General features: G+C 42.1%; 1 protein-coding gene across 1 annotated transcript in view; it reads left to right on the top strand.

The window, feature by feature from the left end:
• The first annotated feature begins 904 nt into the window (after positions 1 to 904).
• The window catches only part of FAM83A (family with sequence similarity 83 member A), a 94,876-nt gene continuing 74,071 nt past the window's right edge, over positions 905 to 21,709 (top strand). The window contains exon 1 of the mRNA XM_073632210.1: positions 905 to 1,657. Within this exon, the coding sequence (XP_073488311.1) occupies positions 1,178 to 1,657 (480 nt within the window). The 5' untranslated portion in view covers positions 905 to 1,177. The remainder of the gene's footprint in view (positions 1,658 to 21,709) is intronic.

The raw sequence follows: 21,709 nt of genomic DNA, 5'->3' as shown, positions 1-21,709 counted from the left end.
ACTTCTCCTGTGGATCACAGGAGTGCCGTTCATTCTGCATCCTGTGTTCTGTTTTCAGCAGACAGCAGGCTGACTGTACCTGGCTGAAGCCCTCTGTCGGCTGATGTCACAGAGCCAGTCCAGGCTGGAGCAAAATCGCTACAATATGGTCAGAATCCTCCCACAACCCTGGACCGGCACCTGACTCAGCCTCCCCAGAGCCAGCCGCTCCCGCCCCCTCCACAGCGCAGTGCTCCAGTGAGCAGGGGGGGGGGCAGAGCAGACAGCGGTTCTTAGAGCTGGCGGGGGACAGATGCAGCATCAGACCAATACTGCATCCACCTAGGTAAGTATGATTCTTAAAAATGAAATAAATAAATACTGAACTTCTCTTTTAAGTAGTGGATGAGTAGGGATTTTATTTTTGGAAAATAAGGATATTATTTAGTGAAAATTCTTAACCATTAGGACATTTGTGAATGTACCTTGGTAGACAAGGGGTTAGTGTTGAATGAACATTTGTCGTTATACAGTCTATGTAATAATAATAGTAACATTAATGTATAGAAACCAGATTTCATCAGTTCTTGTACAGCTCTCAATACAATGAAATATGCCCTCTGATTGGTCTGTGTTGGCTCCTGAACTTTGTACATGACTGTTTGCCTGGTTAAATAATAAGCCCACATACAATAATTATTGGAAAAGCCTTAATCGGTACAATAAAGTAAGCCAAAGTTATTTTTAAATTGCCTCTGCCATTAGCCAGCTAGTAGATCTACTCTTACCGGTACAATTATCTGCTGATCTGACATGTCAGATTACTGTGTGAAGTGTGAGGGACATGACACTCAATGACAGGTCCAGCGGGGAGTTGCCGAACCACAGGTATGGCTTACAGGTAAGGCGTGTCTCTTGTTAGATAAGCTCAGTTATACAGCTTTCACTTCCCATCTGATTCCAGTCCTGCTGCATTTTCATGAGGCATTTTTACGCTGCTTTTCTGGTTAACTGGTTAACTGAACAACCTAGTGGGCATGTAGCTGCAAAGCTCTACGTTTTGTATCTGATATTCTGGAAGGACAACTGACTGCCTGACACAAAGGAGAAGAAAAAACATTCACAAGTTGATGACCACCAAAAAGGTTCATCATCCATCTAACTGTTTGAAAAGCCAAGAGGATCATTGCATTTCAACATGAACAGGTCTAAAACATTTGGGAAGATCAAGAAAAGAATTGAGGAGGCCAAAAATAGGTGGGCCAGATTGGGCAAGGCAGACTATAGCTACAATGAGAGCGCGCGCTTGGCCACAGACGCTCTTCTGGACGGAGGAAAGGATGCCTACCAAAAAGTTCTGGTGGATGAAGGCGAAGTGGACTTTTTCTCTAAGACGGAGGTCCAGTTCATCGTGGACAATGTTAAAGAACCTTACTATGCCAATGAAAGTCACAATGAAAGTGACAATGGGTCGGTGCAAAATGGGAACCATGAGCACAAATCTGAGAGCTTCTACCCCATTAATTCAGACGACAGTGATCCCACAACGCCGCTGCACAACTGGAGCGCAGAGGACAAGCCGTATCTTAAGGATAAGTCCAGCGCCACTGTCTACTTCCAATCCGACAAGGCCAACATCAGGGAGACCATTAGGAGGAGCATACATCGAACAAGCCAGGTATGACCATATATATATTAATGATAACTGGGGTAAAATTTTATTGGTTATGGAGGGTAAAAGACAATCCGCTTTGACCAGAGTCAGCAAAAAAAAAAAATTAAAGGACAGTGTGCCATTATGGTAGAGTCTATTCATGCCATGATGGCTAGCAGTGTGTACAGGGACTTTTAGACCAACAGCTGGCGGAACCCAAATTTGTCCTTTGTATATAGCGCTATTATAGCTAAAGTCTATAACCCTATAGCAATATATTTGCATTATGAATAACAGTACAGGAAAACAGTACAGGTAAACCCTAACTGACGGCCATTCAGCTCGCTAAAGTGCTTTGCATCATAAACAATTTCATTTTTTAAAATAAAAAAATATCAAATAAAATGAATAAAAACATTTTGTTCAATTTTTGTTGCATCTCTGTGCTGCTGATTGTCTGTAACCTCTTTACAGCCACGGTCTGTCTACATGCTCTCCAGTGATGGCTGTGTTTCTTTGTTAGCAATTTTCCAACAACTGTGGACAATGCCTATGCAATGTGTATTTAAACAGCTTCTTCCACTGAAAGCCGGTGTAACAGGATGATAACACAGGAGCACAGTTGGGGCAATGGGACAGAGTGTTATCATCCTATAACAGGGAACACCTGAAGAAGAACCTTCATGATAGTATGACTAGGAGGTTTTGTATTAATGAAAGCTTCAGACTTTATTTTTTTTTTTGCAATTCTTAAGAAACAATACTGATATGTTAAAGTGAGATATGAGATGGTAGTAGCTGGGTTTACACCTGTAGAATTTTGTTAGAAATATATCATTGTCCAAAACGATCTTTCAATCATTTTAAGAGTTAAAGGGGAGGATTTGATAATTGATTTGGACCAGCGTGAGCAAAAAAATAAAAAGGACAAGGAAAATTTTGTCAAATCCAATGGGAACAAACACATTTCTAATTGTTGAACTCACTTCCTGCCAAGAACAATCTTAACTAGCCTTATGTGCATGTACTTTCAAAGTTAATCTAGAAATTGTCCATGAAGGCACCATCCAATGGTCAGACAAGTGATTGATTATTTTTTGTCGGAACGTTCGCGCAGGTGTAGGGCCAGCATTACAGATAGGCTTCATGTACACAGGACGTTGTTTAACCTCTCCTAAACGATTGAACTTGACAGATAGAAACCGACGTCTAAAAAACCTCCGTTTAGACGCGTTTACATGCTGCGTTTAGCCGCGTTTGCGTCTAGAAGCATTTTTTTTTTTTTTTTTGTTAAAATGAAAAATGTCTGTAAACGAAACGCTGCTAAACGCGAGTTACCGGGTTCAGCAGCGTTTACAAGCTGTTACAGGCATTTGGCATTTCAAATGCCTCTGAACATCCGCCCTGAATGCATTTTTTTGCATTCCAAAAAAATGCTTCTAAACTCAACTGCCTAGAAATGACTATAAATGACCCTGTGTACATGTACTGATAAGATAACATAGAGGAGAGTTCAGGGACATCTGAAAAAAAATGTCCAACTGCTCCTAAACGTCCGTTTACCAGCAACAGTGTACATGAGGCCAAACACTAAAATCTCAAAAAAAGCTGTAACATGTTTTTTTTTTTTTAAATTGTTTATTATCTTTGTAATTTTGCAGCTTTCATTAGATGGATAAATCATTGTTCAGTCACCAGGAGTGCATGTGGCAACACAGGAAAATTTATGGAGACCGCTGTCACCTTATGTCAGGTATAAGGTGACAACGGTCTCCATAAATGTTCCTGTGTTGTCACCTTGCCGCATGCACCCCTGGTGGAACTACAAGAGCCATGCTGACACATATTGTACAGGTAAAGCCCATCATTGTAACCAACAAGAAGCTAGCCCAGACCAATGACTAAGCAAGTGCATGTAGAGGGGAATTCGCTAAAAGAGGCTGGAGGGGGTAGACAGCATTGAGATGCATAAAAGGGTTAAAAAAAAGTGTGAAAAACTATTTTATATTACAAACTAAAAAATGTACTTGGAAAGAAGAGTCATAGTTACATAGTTAGTCAGGTTGAAAAAAGACACAAGTCCGTCTAGTTCAACCAAAAAAAAAATAATGCAATCCCATATACACAATCCTTCACCCACAGTTGATCCAGAGGAAGGCAAAAAAAAAAGCAGGAAAGCATGATCCAATTTGCTACAGCAGGGGAAAAATTCTTTCCTGATCCCCCAAGAGGCAATCGGATTTTCCCTGGATCAACTTTACCTATAAATGTCAGTACCCAGTTATATTATGTACATTTAGGAAATAATCCAGGCCTTTCTTAAAGCAATCTACTGAGCTGGCCAGAACCACCTCTGGAGGGAGTCTATTCCACATTTTCACAGCTCTTACTGTGAAGAAACCTTTCCGTATTTGGAGATGAAATCTCTTTTCCTCTAGACGTAAAGAGTGCCCCCGTGTCCTCTGTGATGACCGTAAAGTGATGAACTCAACACCAAGTTCACTATATGGACCCCTTATGTATTTGTACATGTTGATCATATCTCCCCTTAATCTCCTCTTCTCAAGAGTGAATAAATTCAGTTCCTCTAATCTTTCCTCATAGCTGAGCTCCTCCATGCCTCTTATCAGTTTGGTTGCCCTTCTCTGCACTTTCTCCAGTTCCCCGATATCCTTTTTGAAAACTGGTGCCCAAAACTGAGCTGCATATTCCAGATGAGGTCTTACTAATGATTTGTACAGGGGGGCAAAATGATATCTCTCTCTCTGGAGTCCATACCTCTCATAATACAAGAAAGGACTTTGCTCGCTTTGGAAACCGCAGCTTGGCATTGCATGTTATTATTGAGCTTATGATCTACCAAAACCCCCAGATCCTTCTCCTCCATTGATTCCCCCAGGTGTACTCCCTCTAGTATGTATGATGCATGCATATTCTTAGCCCTCAAGTGCATAACTTTACATTTATCAACATTAAACCTCATTCAGTGAAATAAAAAGGTTGTTGGTGGTTCAATTGTCAGAGGTGTCTGATGTGGTTATTCAAAGGATAGGTACTATTTATGTGCATGAGTAAAACATCCAATTACTTTATTTCACTGAATAACGCGGATTTAAAATGCCACTTCCTGAGTTCAAGGTGATAAAATTCAACTGATTATTACACACTGGGCGAACAAAGGTTTACATCTGCTTGAACGACATAGAACAATAGTCGTATGAGCATACCATGCCTAAAAAAGGAGAGAACATATGTATATACAGTATTTATATATGAAATTGCATTGTTAGCCATTTACAATAAATTAAATATAATAAATAGATTAAAGAGGAACTGCAGTCTGCTCACAAAAATTGCCGCAATGTCACAGTCCCGCTAAAAATCACTGATCGCCACCATTACTAGTAAAAATAAATAAACAAATAATAAAAATGCCATAAATCTATCCCCTATTTTGTAGACGTGATAACTTTTGCGCGAACCAATCAATATACACTTATTGTGATTTTTTTTTAATGAAAAATATGTAGCAGAATACATATCGGCCTAAACTGATGAATAGATTTGTTTTTTTTTTTTTACAATTTTTTTTTTTGGAAATGTTCTATAACAGAAAGTAAAAATTATTATTATTTTTTTTTCAAAATTGTCGCTCTATTTTTGTTTAAAGCGAAAAAAAACAAAACGCTACTACAGCAGGGGAAAAACTACTTCTACTACTTCAAGGGCCAATGCTGCTTGGCTCCAATGGCACCAATAATCTTTTCTGCTACCTGTAAGAGTGGCATTTGGATCACCATTGTAAGGGCTGTATTCTTCTCACTATCCACCAATGTAAGGGGCAATTATTTACACTGATCCCCGATGAATTTGTTTTAGGCTCCTTTCACACTGAGGCACTTTACAGGCGCTACATCGCTAAAAATAGCGCCTGTGTCTCCAGTGTGAAAGCCCAAGGGCACTTGCAAAAAGTCCTGCAAGCCGCATCTTTGCTGCGCTATAGGAGCAGTGTATTCCCCGCTCCTAAAGCGCCCCTTCCCATTGAAAACAATGGGGCAGCGCTGCAAACCAGCCGGCAAAGCGCCACTGCAGTGGACGGTTTTAACCCTTTTTTGGCCGCTAGCGGGGGTTAAAACCGCCCCACTAGCGGCTCAATCGCGCCTCTAAAACGACGGTAAAAAAACAGCATTTTTGCTTGCACATGATTGGATGATGGAAGTCAGCAGATGTCCGGCTCATTTACTAAGCTCTGGAGCAACTGCACTTGCAGCGTGCAACTGCATTTTGCAAAGTGCACAGTCTTTTTGCCCTTAGTAAATCAACCCGTATTTATCACCTAATGCATCTGCTATGTTTGAAGCTACAAACATAAAACAAAACAGTTAGGTCCCTTTCACACAGGCAGCATCTATACTGATCATAATGGGGTCCATGAACAAATCCTCTACTGAATGAGAAAAACGGACGCATGTCACTTTTTTTTCAAATCTGTGTCCTTTCAGTTTTGTCTCCAGCCTGAAACCAGAGTAGGCAGGCAATGTAAACTGACATACATCTGATATCTTTTTACTCTGGTTCAACACATTGAGGTATGAAACTTAAGGGTATGTGTGTCTGTTTACATCTGCCTTCCCATAGACTAACATTGAGCTACTCTTTAGATCCACCTGAACTGTCATATGGATCCAATCAGATCGTCCAAGTGAAAGGACCCTTAAGCTGGCCTTACATTATACAATTTTGCTATTAGATTTCCTTTAGATTTACCTTCAACTATGTAGTGCAAGGGCCTTCCTGATTGCATACAAATTGAAAGTGTTTAGGTTTGAACTCATATTATATAGTTTTGGTAAATCTAAAGGAAATTTGCACAAGGGAATTGTATAATTTATGGCCAGCCTAAGGCCTCATTCAAACAGGTGATTACATGCATACACCAAGTTCCAGGGAAGATCAACTGATTCTCATGGCTGGGGTGACAGATTTATGCGAATAGTGGCAACCTGTACAAAATAACCAGTGGTTAGGAATGGAGGTCCAGGCTTGGAAGCATCTGCCTGCATCCAGGGTCCCATAACTGTGTGGGGAGGTACAATGTGGTGTGGCGGCAGTTAACACTCAGATTACCCAGCAGGAAGATAACCCAACCAGGTGCACTCACAGAATGTTGCAGTGAAGAGTATATCAGGTCTCAGGTGCACTGACAGCATCTGTCTCGAGGGGTAGAATATGGTCTGGCTGGTCCTTACCCAAACAGAGAGGCTTCCAGGAAGGATGGTGTGTTCCTACTCATCTGGAACCTCTCTCTGCCACTAATTACTGTCCCTGACAGAAGGGTGACCTGTCCCTACACTACCCACATGCAAAATGCATGTCAAGCCTAGGGGCCGGGTTCTTTAACAGACTCTACCTGACCCAAGATGGCTACCAGAGTCACATGGAGTGCCAGTATGCAATTAAATAGCTCCCCAGTGACCCAAGAAACCATATGGGAACCATGTTCCTTTTGACTTCCTCTCCCTCTGCAATGTCACCGAGGTTGAGAGCTACCTGCAATAGAGAAAGTAGACTGTACCTGCCTACAACTGCGTAACTGTTGTGTGTGTGGACATGTCTGAATAGCGATGGCTCCTCTCAATCTGTCATTACTTTGTACATGCTGTTTGCATACACCTGTCATCCTGGCTGCAAGAATCCACTGGTCCTTGCTTCTGGAATCCAATAGGGTGGATTTACTAAAGGCAAATAGACTGTGCACTTTGCACTAATTTTACTTGGTAAATGTAAATGTGGTAAAGCTTTAGTTTCGAAAAAATACCAAATCACCTGCAAGGACAACAAAAAAACAGCATTTTGCTTGCACATGATTGGATGATGGAATTCAGCAGAGCTTTACCACATTTACTAAGCTCTGGAAAAATGAGTGCAACAGTGCACAGTCTATTTGTGTTTTGTAAATTCATCCCAACGCATGTATGTATAGATACACTATAGCACTTGATCAACACCTCCCACATATATTTATATACACTGTAAAGTAACAAAGTTGTAATATAAAATTATGAACAAAGATGTCACAAAGGATAGAGTCATTACACAATTACAGTTCCCAAGAACCTCTATAATTTTTATAGTATTGTGTAACCCGCCCCCTGTCAGCCCTGTGACAGAGAAGATCATTCTGTACTGAGAGTTGGGAGAAAAATTAATTTTTCACTGATTAAAGCCAAGTCACTAAAATACAGAGGTCAATATTATGGCCCAAGGTGACAACAGATGAACCTGCCAGACAAGTTCCAGCAACATGTCCATGGAGCTCCTCATCTTATCTTCGTATGATTTGTTTTGGAAGTAATATTGTTATGGCTTGAAACCACATTCCTCAACTGCACCAAAGGAAACGGTGCACCTTTATCTGGGTAGTATGTTGTATGGGAGAGAATGGGCCCTATTAGCAAATGGAAAGCTGATTGCTAGGAGGAGAGAGTTGATATGCCGTGTACACACGGGCGGACTTTGCACACTGACATTACCCAACACAAGATTACAGGTCACTATTGGTAACCTACCTTCATTTCCTAAGAAAAGAGAAATCGTGCTTCATTTTTGTCACATTTCCTGATTCATGAGGGCATTGCAACACCTCCACCAGCCAGGATCCACCATAAACAACAGGGAGCAGTGATTTCTATTTGAAATACTACATGCCCAATACCCCTGCAGGGGCACCAGGAGTCGTGAGTAGGAAATCTGAAGGGGGAGCACAAAAGTCATCTGGCAGCGTTTTAAAGCACTAAAGTCACCCCTGGGAGTTCCTGACCTGATGCAGATTTATACCTATTTGGACTATTGCATATTACTTTTGATCTAAACACTGCAGTATATGCTTGGTCCAGGCTTCATTATATGAACTGTAGTGTGCTCATGTGGCCTATGGTTTCTTCTCTTTTTGTTGTTTTGTTTTTTTGTTTTCTGTGTGATGTGGCTGATGCAGATGTAAACTCACATTATCTGGATATATTCACTGTGACATATGGTATGCTTTAGCCCTATTGCATCAATCTAGTTACATCTGTATGGTTGACACAAGTCAAAGCGTACTACACTGGGCGACTACTTGCCTTGCCTATACAGTTGGCACAGTGTATATCAATACATACAGAGCAGATTATTTCTGGCAATACACTGCGCCAACTTAGGTAATTTATTTATACATTACTCTGCTTATTGTTTATACAAACTTATTACTGATTAGGGATCTTAGGACCCCTCCCACCTACTCCTACCAGTCACCGGGGTATCCCATTCCACCCACTGACTGGGATGACAGGTACATTGATGTAGTAAAATGCACTAACATAAAACCATTTGTATGGTTCATCCTGTATATGCATTAGCATTGACGTTTTCCAGGTAGTGCCAACCAACCCCTTCTTCTTTAAGTTCATTTCCAAAAGGACTGGTCCGACGGAACGAATCCGTCGGACAATCCGACCATGTGTGGTCTTCATTGGACCTTCAGCTGACTTTTTCTGTTGAAAATCAGATGGACTTTAGATTTGGAACATGTTTCAAATCTTTCCGACGGACTCGAGTCCGGTTGAAAAATCTGTTCGTCTGTATGCTAGTCCGACGGACAAAAAAGGATGCAAGGGCAGCTATTGGCTACTGGCTATCAACTTCCTTATTCTAGTCCCTTCGTTCAGTCCAACGGACTTTAGTCCGTTCATGTATGGGCAAGTCCGGTCGTCCAAAAGTCCGTCGTAACTCCGTCGAAAGTCTGTTGGAAAGACCATCGGACGCTTGATGCTGAAAAGTCAGCCTGTGTGTACGCGGCTTAAGGTGTGAAATTACCTGTTTTTTCAGGTGCGTAGGGTTGCTACCTCATCCCCTTAAAACCAAACACATATTAATTGCACAGGTTCTGAGGATAATTGAATGCAGATAAGGCACTAAGTGAGTTAATTTACCACCTTAATCAGCCACAGAACCTGTGTATTTAATGTGTTTGGTTGTAGCCACCCTGGCGGTATGATTATGTCAGATTTTTGCGTCTCAAAGCGGTACATTGTTTTGCATAGAAAGTTGGCATTTTATATTGTAGGCCTGTAATTCTAATGCTGCGTACACACGACCGGACTTTCCGTCAGAAAAGGTCAGAAGGAATCATACCGTAGGACATTCCGATCATGTGTGGGCTTCATCTGACTTTTACTTTCTAAAATTCTGACGGACCTAGAAATAGCACGTTTCAAATCTTTCCGACGGACTCAATTCCTATCGGGAAAACCGCTCGTCTGTATGCTATTCCGACGGACCAAAAACGACGCAAGGGCAGCTATTGGCTACTGGCTATTGAACTTCCTTTTTCTAGTCCCGTTGTACGTCATCGCGTTCTAAACGAACAGACTTTGGTGTGATCATGTGTAGGCAAGTCCATTTCAGCGGAACTCCGTCGGAAAGACCGCCTGTGTCTACTCTGACGGAAAGTCCGGTCGTGTGTACGCGGCATTAGGAATAACACACTTAAATCTGTCCAAACAAGTGTCTAGTAGATATCCCGGGTATGATAAAGTTTGAAACACAAAATCATAAATTATAATATAATAAATAACTATAAATAATTATAAAAAATAACACTTCAAATTGCTTAGATGTGAATGGAGGCCAAACAAAGAATGTTGGCTTTCTATATTGAGTAACAATGTGTAGATAGGTTGTTATAACTATTTCTATGGTGGATAACTTGACCTTTGTATATCTCTTTTACCTCCAGGTGCATGCTTACTGTGCCTAATAGACATGTGTGATATATTCAATTACGAATCAAAATTCGGATGAAATTCTTGTTATTCGGAGATTCGGCTGTATCCAAATTGCCGAATCACGATAGTAACAAATTTCAATGAATCTGAAATAAATTATAACGAAACAACAAAATTCATTCGAATTCATTCATTTCATTCAGACCTCTTGTTAAAGCGGTAGTAACCGCCGAAAAAAAAAAAAAACCTGCAAGACAAAAGCATAATGTACTAGTATGCATCGCAATGTGTTTTTATTTTTTTTATCTATTGCTTTACATTGTAGAGGAGAGATGGGGGGTCCTAGACCCCCCATCTCTCCATAAAGAGGACCTGTCACTGCTTATTTTTATCACAAGGGATGTTTACATTCCCTGTGATAGAAATAAAAGTGATCAAAAAATGTTTTATTAAAGGGACAGTGTAAAAATGAAAAAAAGAATAAAGTAAGTATAACATGTTTGTTATTTTTATTGAAAAAAAAAAAAAAGACTTTAGAATCACTTTAAAAAAAAATATATATGTAAAGTATGGATGTGCTATACCGGTGGGATCCCTGTAGAAGCTGGAAATCACTGTAGTAGGCACTACAGCTTCTGGGTCTCATGCCGAGCAGCTGCTCTGTGGCTTAGTGAGCAAAAGAGGTCACTCGTTCTGCATGGGCACCATTCAGAGAACACTGCATTTTCTCAGTTAATGCAAAGTGTTCTCTGATTGGAGGAGGTGGAGATTGTGTGACATCACCGCCCTGCCTCTTCACCTCTTCCAATCAGAGAATGCTTTGTATCCATTGAGAAAATGCTACGTTTTCCCTGATCTGCGCAAAGGCTGAGCAAGCAATCTCCTGTGTTCAGTAACCAGCAGGACAGCCGCTCGGCATAGCACACAAAATCTAATGGAGATCATTGTATTAGCGGTGCCTTTTACAGTGATTTCCAGTTTCCACGAATATCCCACAAGTATGGTAAATGCATAGCTACATTGGTCCAAGCTAGACCAATGTAACCGTATAAAACGTGCCGTACCTAAACTCAGCTTTAAAGCTAGAAACTTCAAAAACTCAACCAAGTGTTTAGCCCATATGCGTCCAATCCTGGTCTTGCATGTATATGACTCTAAATGTGAGTACCGCTCAGTATAGCATCCAGCTGTGGTGTATTTCAGCCGGTCATTGACTTTAGCAGGCTGCAGGCAGCAAGGCTGGAAGCTGCACCTGTTTCTCCTGGATGCACGTGCTTAGTGTATGTGACGGGAGGGCCCGTGGAACTCAGAATCCCTTGGAAAGTAGGGGATGCCCTAGTTTCAGCTCCCCATACACCTCTTATGTCTAAGTCACCCTGTGCTATTCTGGGTGAGTGAGAAAATATATCTTGGACTACTTAAAATGGGACAGTAATATTTGTCCACAATATCTCCCAGGATGTATGTAGAGACTATTCTTGGTTTGATTGATTCTGAACTCAACCTGTTAATTGAATGAGCTGATCACATTAGCCACCAGGACTGGCTAGGAGACGAACAGTCTGGCTTACCACAGCTTCTATTCCACACATTGTTGTTTGTTCTAAATAACCCTGTGTTGATGTTTATGGTAATGTGTATTGAATAGTCACCTAGTCTGGGTAAATGATTTAGTAAACTAGCTATTGTTAATTAGGTTACAGTTGTATTGTTAGAGGAGGTTCCAACGGCATATAAAGTCTTGTCATTTTGATTTTAAATAAAAATAGTCCATGTTAGTATCTAAGCAAGTCTCCTCTTGTTTTGTGCTTATGAGCGGTTGGAATATCTGATATCTGTATACAGACTGGGAGGAAGTGGTATATGACAGAAGCACTCAAGCGGAGTGTGGGACGTTCCGTGACAGTGTACATGCGGCCTTAATGTTCCAGATACAATTGCTTCTCATCAGCTGCATGTGATTGATATTTTCTATGGTTATAGTGATTATTCAGTGCAGTTAGTATAACATTTTGCAGAATAATGTGTAATTAGCTGCCCTTACTGTGAAAAAGGTTTTAGGCCTCATGCACACTGGACGTTAAAATAACGTTATAAAAATGTTGATAGCTTTGTAGTGAGTTTTTCAACTTTTTCAATGTTTTTGCAATAGCGGTTTTTAGTGCTTATTAGAGTTTTTTCGCGTTAGCGTTTTTTTGAAGAAAAATAAAATTAAAAAAATTTTTTTTTTCAATGGATCAAAAACATTAAAAAAAAAGGCTGGTGAGCGATGTTTTTGAGCGTTTATCGACGTTTACCAGTGTTTATCAGCGTTAGAGCGTTTTTACAGCTGAAAAAACGTCTCTCAGAACCCACTAGTTTCGGGTTTTTTTTGCTGCTCAAAAACGCCACTGCCCAAAACTGCTGATAACAGCCTATGTGTGCATGGACACATAGGATAACATGATGGAGAGTTTAATGACTGTAGGAAAAAAACGTCTACAGCCAAAAGAAGCTGCTGTAAAAACATCAAAAAATGTCCAGTGTGCATGAGGCCTTACTGTTTCATCTTTGACACCCGCAGATCTAAAATATTGCAAGATGTACGATGTTGTGCTACATTTTCCACACAATTGGCACCAATTATCCATTCATTCATCACATGACAGTGAAAGATCACTCTACATTGAGAGCCGGCAGAAACATAACATATACTGATTGTCACCAGGTCACTAAAATATAGAATTTAATATTATAGCCTAAGGGGACAACAGATGAACCTTTCAGACAAGTTCCAGCAAGATGTCCATGGTGCTTCTTATCTCTTCTTGCTATGGTTTTTTCTGGGATGCAAAGTAGTGAACTACTGACCCCTAAAAACGCATTCCTCAACTGTATTAAAGCTAAACTCCAGGCAAACAGGTAGATACATAGATAAAATAGAAATATGGGAACTGTTTTACCTGCCATGCGATTTGTTATTTATGTTCAGTTCTGAGATTTACACAGCTCTGCTGGACAACACGACCAGTGTTGGCGACCACTCTTTTGTCTATTGCAGTTAGCAATGCACCCACCTAGTCACCTCCGTGTTCCAGCCTGTGATTGGACAGGAAAGGAGAAGCAGCAGACTGATAGGACCAACTCTCTACCCTCATGTACCAATGCCATTGACTAAATATGGGTACGTGTCCCTATAAAAGGCACTGTAAATACCAGCAGCAGCATTCCACCCCTTTGTTTATATGTGCTGCTGACACAGCCCAAATCTGATTGCATTAAAAAATAGCGCAAAGTGAGAAAGATGAGTTCAAAGGACACTCAAGAACATTTCCAGTTCCAACTCCTTCCCTCTCCATCCAAAATTATAAAAAAAAAATGGTGCGAAGTAGAAGTCAATACAAATAAGTACGGAGGACACTCAAGATTATCTCTAGTTCAAACCCCTTCTCACTGCATCCAAAATTATAAACAAATGGTGCAAAGTGGAAGTTTGGATAGAAATTAGTTTGATGGCCATTCAAGATTATCTCTAGTTCAAACCCCTACTCATTGCATCCAAAAATTATAAAAAAAAGGCACAAAGTGGAAGTTTGAATAGAGATGAGTTTAATGGACAATCAAGGTCATCTCTAGTTCCAACCCCTTCCCACTCTGTCCAAAATGATAAATAAATGGCGTAAAGTCAGGGGCGTAACTAGAAATAGCAGGGCCCCATAGCAAAATGTTGTATGGGGCCCCCCTGCAAACAGCTCCCCCCCCCCACAGCTGCCCTAGTGTCAATGCAGCGTGACCTGTGCCACATACAGCGTGACCTGTGCCACATACAGCGTGACCTGTGCCACATACAGCGTGACCTGTGCCCAATGCAGCGTGACCTGTACCCAATACAGCGTGACCTGTGCCCAATACAGCGTGACCTGTGCCCCATACAGCGTGACCTGTGCCCCATACAGCCCCACCTATGCAGAGGAAGAGGCAAGCCACCCGAATCAGCAGAGAGCGGGATTGCCCGCTGTAATAGCTTTCATTTGAATTTACTGTCTTCCCAGGGCTCATCGTCACATAGCCCCACCTCTTGGCCTGACGCCTTTGATGATGTCACATGTCAAGCATTGGATCGGCGTTCTGTCTATCAAAGGCACCGGGCCAAAAGGTGGAGCTATGTGACGTGAGCCCCGGGAACACTGGAAGTTCTAATGAAAGCTCTTACATCGGGCAATTCAGCTCTCTGCTGATACGGACAGCTTGCCTCTTCCTTTCCTCTCTCTTCCCCTGGCTGGGAGACTGTGCCGGCGGTGCTCTTATCCTCACTGGGCCCCACTCGGCTGCGGGCCCCATAGCGCCCGCATGGGTCGCTATGGTCGTAGTTACGCCCCTGCGTAAAGTGGAAGTTTGGATAGAGATGAGTTTGATGGACAATCAAGATCATCTCTAGTTCCAACCCCTTCCCACTCTGTCCAAAATGGTAAATAAATGGCGCAAAGGGGAAGTTTGGGATAGAGATGAGTTTGTTTGTTCATTGAGGTCCACTGATACCTCCTCTAGCCCCTTAACTGGAGGAGTCTACAGTAGCCTGTGCATTGCACCCACGATCCACATTTTTTAAAATCAATGTGAGTGCATTTATAAAATGTTTGCAAATGATGGAATATGCTTTTAAAGCTAAAACTTCAAAAGCTCAGTGGATTCCCTTTAATGCTCCAGATACAACATCTGCTCGTCTGCTGCATCAGATTGATGTGCTTTGTAGTCAGTGACAATGGATTATGCAAAGAATCTAGTCTAACGTTTTTGCAAGATAGTGTATAATTAGGTGTTCTTACTGTGGATGGGAGTTACTGTACCCTCTTGTGCAATAGTTGACACGCGCAGATGTAGTCTTCTGCCTTGTATGATGTTGTGCAATGTTTTCCTGCACCTGGCGCCTATAATCTTTTTTATCATCGAACATTCAGAGCAGTACAATGTGTGTGTGCTGACTGCATCATGAGGATTATTGTAATTGTTTGTGTAAACAGCGCTGAATACAGTCCTGTTAGTTTAAACAAGGTCCTTACATGACACCAATGAGTAGACATAAAGGATAATTAAAAACACCTTAATGCCGTATTTAGTCTTTCACCATATGGCAATTTATTTCACATATTTATATAGCAAATTCAGGAGGGCGTACAACCATTCATGTCAGTTCTCGCCCCAGAAGAGTTTACTATCTAATGTCCATAATCCATGTTTGCCAACAATTGAAAGTAATTTTAAGTGCTCCCCCTATTTTCTTCCTCCGAGGCCTTTCAGCCCCTTCATTCAGATTCCCTGAATACACATCTGTACTAAAATCCTTTTCCTAACCAATCCTCCCTATCCTCCCTATCCCAAGCTCAACTTTACCCCCCGCCCCCAACACTATCCATAACTAAAAGGAGCCTTAGCCCCCTGACCTACCTACGACACAGCCTGTTGCCCCTGGATTTTAGTTTTGGTTACCCATTTTATCTGTCCTAAACCTTAACAAAATCTGAATCAGTGAGACTGTAACAGACGGAGAAAGGATACTACCTCCCCTTCTTCTCTCTATACCAGCCATCAAAAGAAGAGATGTATAACTAATAGATTTGCCTATACAGCCAATAATATGTCTACCCAACTTCATATGGCTCAATATGTACTCCAGATGTCTTCGAAAAAATCCATCATGCCTATTATACGATGACCTGTCTTTTACATGTACAGTATGTGACCTTGTTCATACATAAGTATTTGAAAAGAGGTAATTTTAAAGGCTGTAATGTAGCTATTGAATCTAAGCCAAAAATTGATACTAGCAAGCAGGGCTTTTTTTCTCAAACAATAGGTGCTGGAACTCAACCACAAACCCCCAAAACCCCTCCATCCACACACACCCTCCAAATCACATCAAATAGTGGGTGTTGTCAGTCAAATTTCACGAACAGTAGGAGGGTCCTAAAGGGGCATTAAATACCAAAATTGCATTACATACAGAGTGCAGAGTTCAGGGGGGTTACACACAGAGTGCAGAGCTGTCATTTGTAAACACAGAAACCGGACTTCTGTGTTTACAAGTGATTGTGGTCAGCAGGCCCCCCCCCAAGGGTCTGAGCCAGAGGTGGTGGAACTGAGTTCTACCAAGTTCCCCCTGAAAAAAAGCCCTGCTAGCAAGTATGGCCACATACCTTGTAGGGTTTACTCCGCAGCTTTAATACAGTATATAAATAACAAAATCAGTTTTATTGATAGGTGAGAAGGTCATAACAACGAGGACCTATGGACCCAGATATAAAGCAGTGGTATTGCCTTGGGTCCCTTTCACATTGACACTGTTGGGTGACAAAAAGAGATGGTTGAGGCTTGTTTTTTAATCACTTCAACCACCTGTCAAAATCAAAAACATAAAAAAGGTTTGGTGCTACCATTAAGAGAAACAAAGTGAATAAAGATACAGTTCCAATACTCATGAAAACATACCTCCCAACTTTTGAAATGGAAACGAGGGACACCTAGTAGCAAAAGTATGTAGGCATAGGACACACCCCTTGCCACACCCCTTAAAGTGGTTGTAAACCCGGGTTAAAAAAAAAAAACCCTGCAAGACAAATACATAATGAGCTGGTATGCATAGCATACCAGCTCATTATGAATTACTTACCCGAGAACGAAGCCCCCGCAGCCATCCTCATCTCCCCCTCCGGCCGGCGACATCTCTCCCGGGGGTTACTTCGGGGTATCGCAACTCCGGTGTTGTGATTGGCCAGAGCTACAATGACGTCACTCCCACGCATTGGCGCCACCGGGGACGACACAGTACTACTGAAGCAACGGTACGTACGTGCCGTTGCTTCAGTTGGCTTAAGTGCGCATGTGGCGATGACGTCAGCACATGCAAATACAGGGATATCTCCTAAACCGTGCAGGTTTAGGAGATATCTAGTGCAGCTACAGGTAAGCCTAATTATAGGCTTGCCTGTAGTTTAAAGTGGTTGTAAACGGTTTACAACCACTTTAAAGGAGAATTATACAAAAAAAGTGCTTTTTTTACCAATACTATTCCTTTATACTGGCTTTTGAAATTGTACCAATTGAGAAATGGGATGAAAGGTTTAGCATTGGGAAACACTTTTTAAAAGATAAAAAAGTGTATTTTATATGCAATATATAGATCAGACCAAAATGAGGGACAAATGAGGAGAAAAAAAGGACTTTGTTCCAAACCAGGGACAGTCCCTCGAAATCAGGGACAGTTGGGAGCTATGTGAAAATAGCAAAAAATTTTAAAACTCTAAAAAACATATAAACTATAAAGTGATGAGTCTTTCAAGAAACCTCCAATAACTGTGCCTTGTGATTAAAAATTGACTACTCTTCCTGTTTAAGTGCTCCACCACAACCGCAAATTACTATTAAAGGCCTCAATTGTTTTTTCATAATACTCCAATAAAACTCATCAGTGACATATCAGTATGGATGTCACACCACTTCTTCAAACTCAATCTTTTTAAAACTGAGCCGGTAATATTTCCTCCTCCCTGATCCCTTCCCCGTGACTTTACCATAAAGATCAACGGCACAACCACTGGTCCTTCCACACATGCCAGGGTGCTGGGTGTAATCCTAGACCTTTCCTTATGCTCCCACATCCATTCGTCCCTTCCTGACTAACGACACCACAAAACAACTTATTCACTCCTTGGTTATTTCCCGCCTTGACTACTGCAACTCTCTCCTTACTGGCCTACCTTTACACAGGCTATACCCCTTTCAGTCTATTATGAATGCTGCTAGTAGACTAATACACCTTACTAACTGATCTGTGACTGCTGCTCCTCTCGACCAATCCCTTCACTGGCTTCCCATACCCATCATATAAAATTCTAAATACTAACCACAATATTCAAGGCCATCTACAACATCGCCCCCAGCTATATCACAACCTCACCTGCAGATATCGCCCCAATCATCCTCTCTGCTCCTCCCTAGACCTCTTGGTCCCTTGTTACCTCCTTCTATGCTCACCTCCAGGACTTCTCCAGAGCCTCTCCCATCCTCTGGAACTCCCTGCCCCAGTATGTCCAGTCAGCCCCTACCTTGTCTGCCTTTATTCAGGGAAGCTTACCCCACCTCCAACTAAGAACTGTACCCAATCCACCTCCATCAGATCCCCCCTGCAGCTCTTACCTTTTGTACCACCTCCCCCTCCCATTAGATTGTAAGCTCCACGAGCAGGACCCTCTTATTCCTTCTGTATTGAATTTTATTGTAATTGTACTGTCCCACCTCTACATTGTAAAGCACTGCGCAAACTGTTGGCGCTATATAAATCCTGCATAATAATAATAATAATCAGGTTGCTCTTCAGATAGCCCCCAGGTGGAAGGTTGATGGATCTAAAGGACTCAGACACTCCAAATACAGCTCTCTCAATCAATAGAATAAACCATGAAACCAGAGAAGACAATGTGTAGTGTAGTAGTACACTACTTGTAGTGTAGTATAGTGTAATATTTTATTTAAAGCGGATAAATAGATAGAAAGTATTGCACTTACATAAAAGGGTGCTAAAGTGAGCACCAACACAGACAGCCACGGTAGTAAACCAGCACTGCCGTTCGTATGGAGCTGGCGTACGTTCCAAAACCCGGAATTGACGCAGAGTCCCCCACCAGAAGTGATGTCAGTAATGGCGACAGCGCAGCCCCAATGCATTTCGCAGGATGTGCGTCACCAGGAAGCTCATTCATCAATCACTATTTTGATTTGTTGGCACCAATTTTATCACATTTCCTAAATTACCTGTCAAAATCAGGCCATGGACAGCCCTATACCTATACTTTGTAGAATGGGAAAAAATAGGGCATGTGGCATTTGGCAGCCAACACCAACTGCCACTGTATCCCATAAAGGGGTATGGGGTTGTGACATCCAATGGACATGGTCAAATCCTACTTGGAACAGGCCTGTAGAAGGTGGCAATTCACCTGCTAACCGCAGGCCAGCTGCTGCTGACAACATGATTCACCGCAGATTATGAGTCAGCACCTAGAGCCATGTGAAAGGGGCCTTAGCGTGACCATATTGCTGCTTTTAAAAACAGTGGACCCCAGTTTAAATATTGTAGGTTTCTTCACTAAAGTGTTCTGTCATCTTGGTACAGCTAAAAATATTTTGATACAAATCTGCTAAAAGAAAAAAAAAAAAAAAGGAAGTAATGATAAAAATAGAGTCTGGTCAGTCCATAAAAATATTGGCTAAAAGGATCTATTTAAGAATGGTGAAAATAGAAAAAAAGCATCCAAAAAATGCAAACAGGGCTACCATCATGATAGGGTAGAAACCAATTCCTCAGCTGCAACAAAACACAAGTAGAAAGGCGCCTCCGAGTGCAGTATTTTAGAAATAACGCTTTTAATAATAGATGTAGATCAACTCACATTTTGTAGGAATAAACAGGCATGGTATTAATAATACAGTGACGCATCCCCGAGTCCTAAGCTGTGTTTATTCCTTACTGACAACTGTGAGCTCTTCCGGCAGATGGAGGACGCCGGCTCCGGGGAGCGCCCTCAGAGCGAGGCGCGGAACGCACAGGACAGCTTGCTGCGGACGGATGACGTCATCAAAGCTGGACGCGTTTCGAAAGCGTGCGCACTTGGCGATGTAAGCAAGTCGCGCTCCTTTGTCAACAGATTCCTGAGATCTTCCTCCATCTGCCGGAAGATCTCACAGTTGTCAGCAAGGATTCCACACTGCTTAGGACTCGGGGATGCGTCACTGTATTATTAATACCATGCCTATTTATTCCTACAAAATGTGAGTTGATCTACATCTATTATTAAAAGCGTTATTTCTAAAATACTGCACTCAGAGGCGCCTCTCTACTTGTGTTTTAAAAATATTTTGAATGAATATTTCCTCTACAGAGTTGTCGCAGGGAGTCACAGCTATCTTGTAACATTAGCGTTATGCACTTAAATAGCACAATGGGTAACTATCGTAAGATCTCGGAGATTCCATGTTTTTCTGGAATGCGTAAAATTGCTGGAAATGTTTCTGGCTTTTCTGCTGCTGAAATAAATGAGACCATTTTTGCCTCCTGGGCATGTTTTGTTCTTTGAAGCTCAATGCTTATTTATGTTCATTTCACAAAACAAATTGCATGAGGTGATGTGGAAGGAACAATGGGTTACTGTGCTGCTTGTTCTCCGCGTTTAATAGTACATTCAAAATTACCACTTTATAATATATAACTGTATGTAAATTAAGAGAACAAACAAATAAGCCTGCACGGCAGCACTCAGATACAACACCTTTATTCGATTAAAATCCAACGTAAAGCTGTCAATTCTTATGGTACAAAAGAGAGGGATGCAAGCAGCTTACATGTTTCACACCTGGATCTGGTGCTTAATCATAGCTATATGTAAATTAACCACTTCCCGCCCGGCCTATAGCAGATTGACGGCCGGGAAGTGGTTCTGTTATCCTGACTGGGCATCATATGAGGTCCAGCAGGATAACATGCCAGCGGATGCCCGTGGGGGCGCGCATCGCGGCGATCGTGATTGCGGCGTGTCAGTCTGACACCCCTCATCTCTGATCGTGATAAGAAGCCTCTGTCAGAGGCTTCTTACTACGTGATCAGCTGTGACCAATCACAGCTGATCATCACATGAACCAGGAAGTGCCGGTAAACGCCATTCCTCGGTTCGCGCTGACAGGGAGAGCCGATCGGCGGCTCTCCCTGTCAGAGGGGGGTCTGTGCTGATAATTAGCACATTGATTATCAGCACAGACCCCTCAAATGTAACGATCCCCTGCCAATCATTGCCCAGAAGTGCCACAACAATAAAGTGTGCCAGTGCCCACCACAGTGCCAATCACAGTGCCAATCACTGCCCACCACAGTGCCAATCACTGCCCAGAAGTAACACCTGTCAGTACTTCTCAGTACCTAATCTTCAGTGCTGCCCATCAGTGCCACCTGTCAGTACCAATCAGTACCGCCTACCAGTGCCACCTATCAGTGCCCATCAGTGCCGTCTATCAGTACCCATCAGTGCTGCATATCAGTGCCGCCTATTGGTGCCCAGCAGTGCTGCATATCAGTGCCGCCTGTCAGTGCCCATCACAGCCACCTGTCAGTGCCCATCAGTGCCGCTTGTCAGTGCCCATCAGTGCCGCCTATCCGTACCCATCAGTGTCACCTATCAGTGCCCATCAGTGCCGTCTATCAGTGCCCATCAGTGCTGCATATCAGTGCCGCCTATTCGTGCCCAGCAGTGCTGCATATCAGTGCCGCCTATCAGTGCCCATCAAT

Source organism: Aquarana catesbeiana, linkage group LG05 (assembly GCF_042186555.1).
Source record: "Aquarana catesbeiana isolate 2022-GZ linkage group LG05, ASM4218655v1, whole genome shotgun sequence".
Taxonomy (NCBI): Eukaryota; Metazoa; Chordata; class Amphibia; order Anura; family Ranidae; genus Aquarana; species Aquarana catesbeiana.
This window is presented reverse-complemented; position numbering and strand designations above follow the sequence as displayed.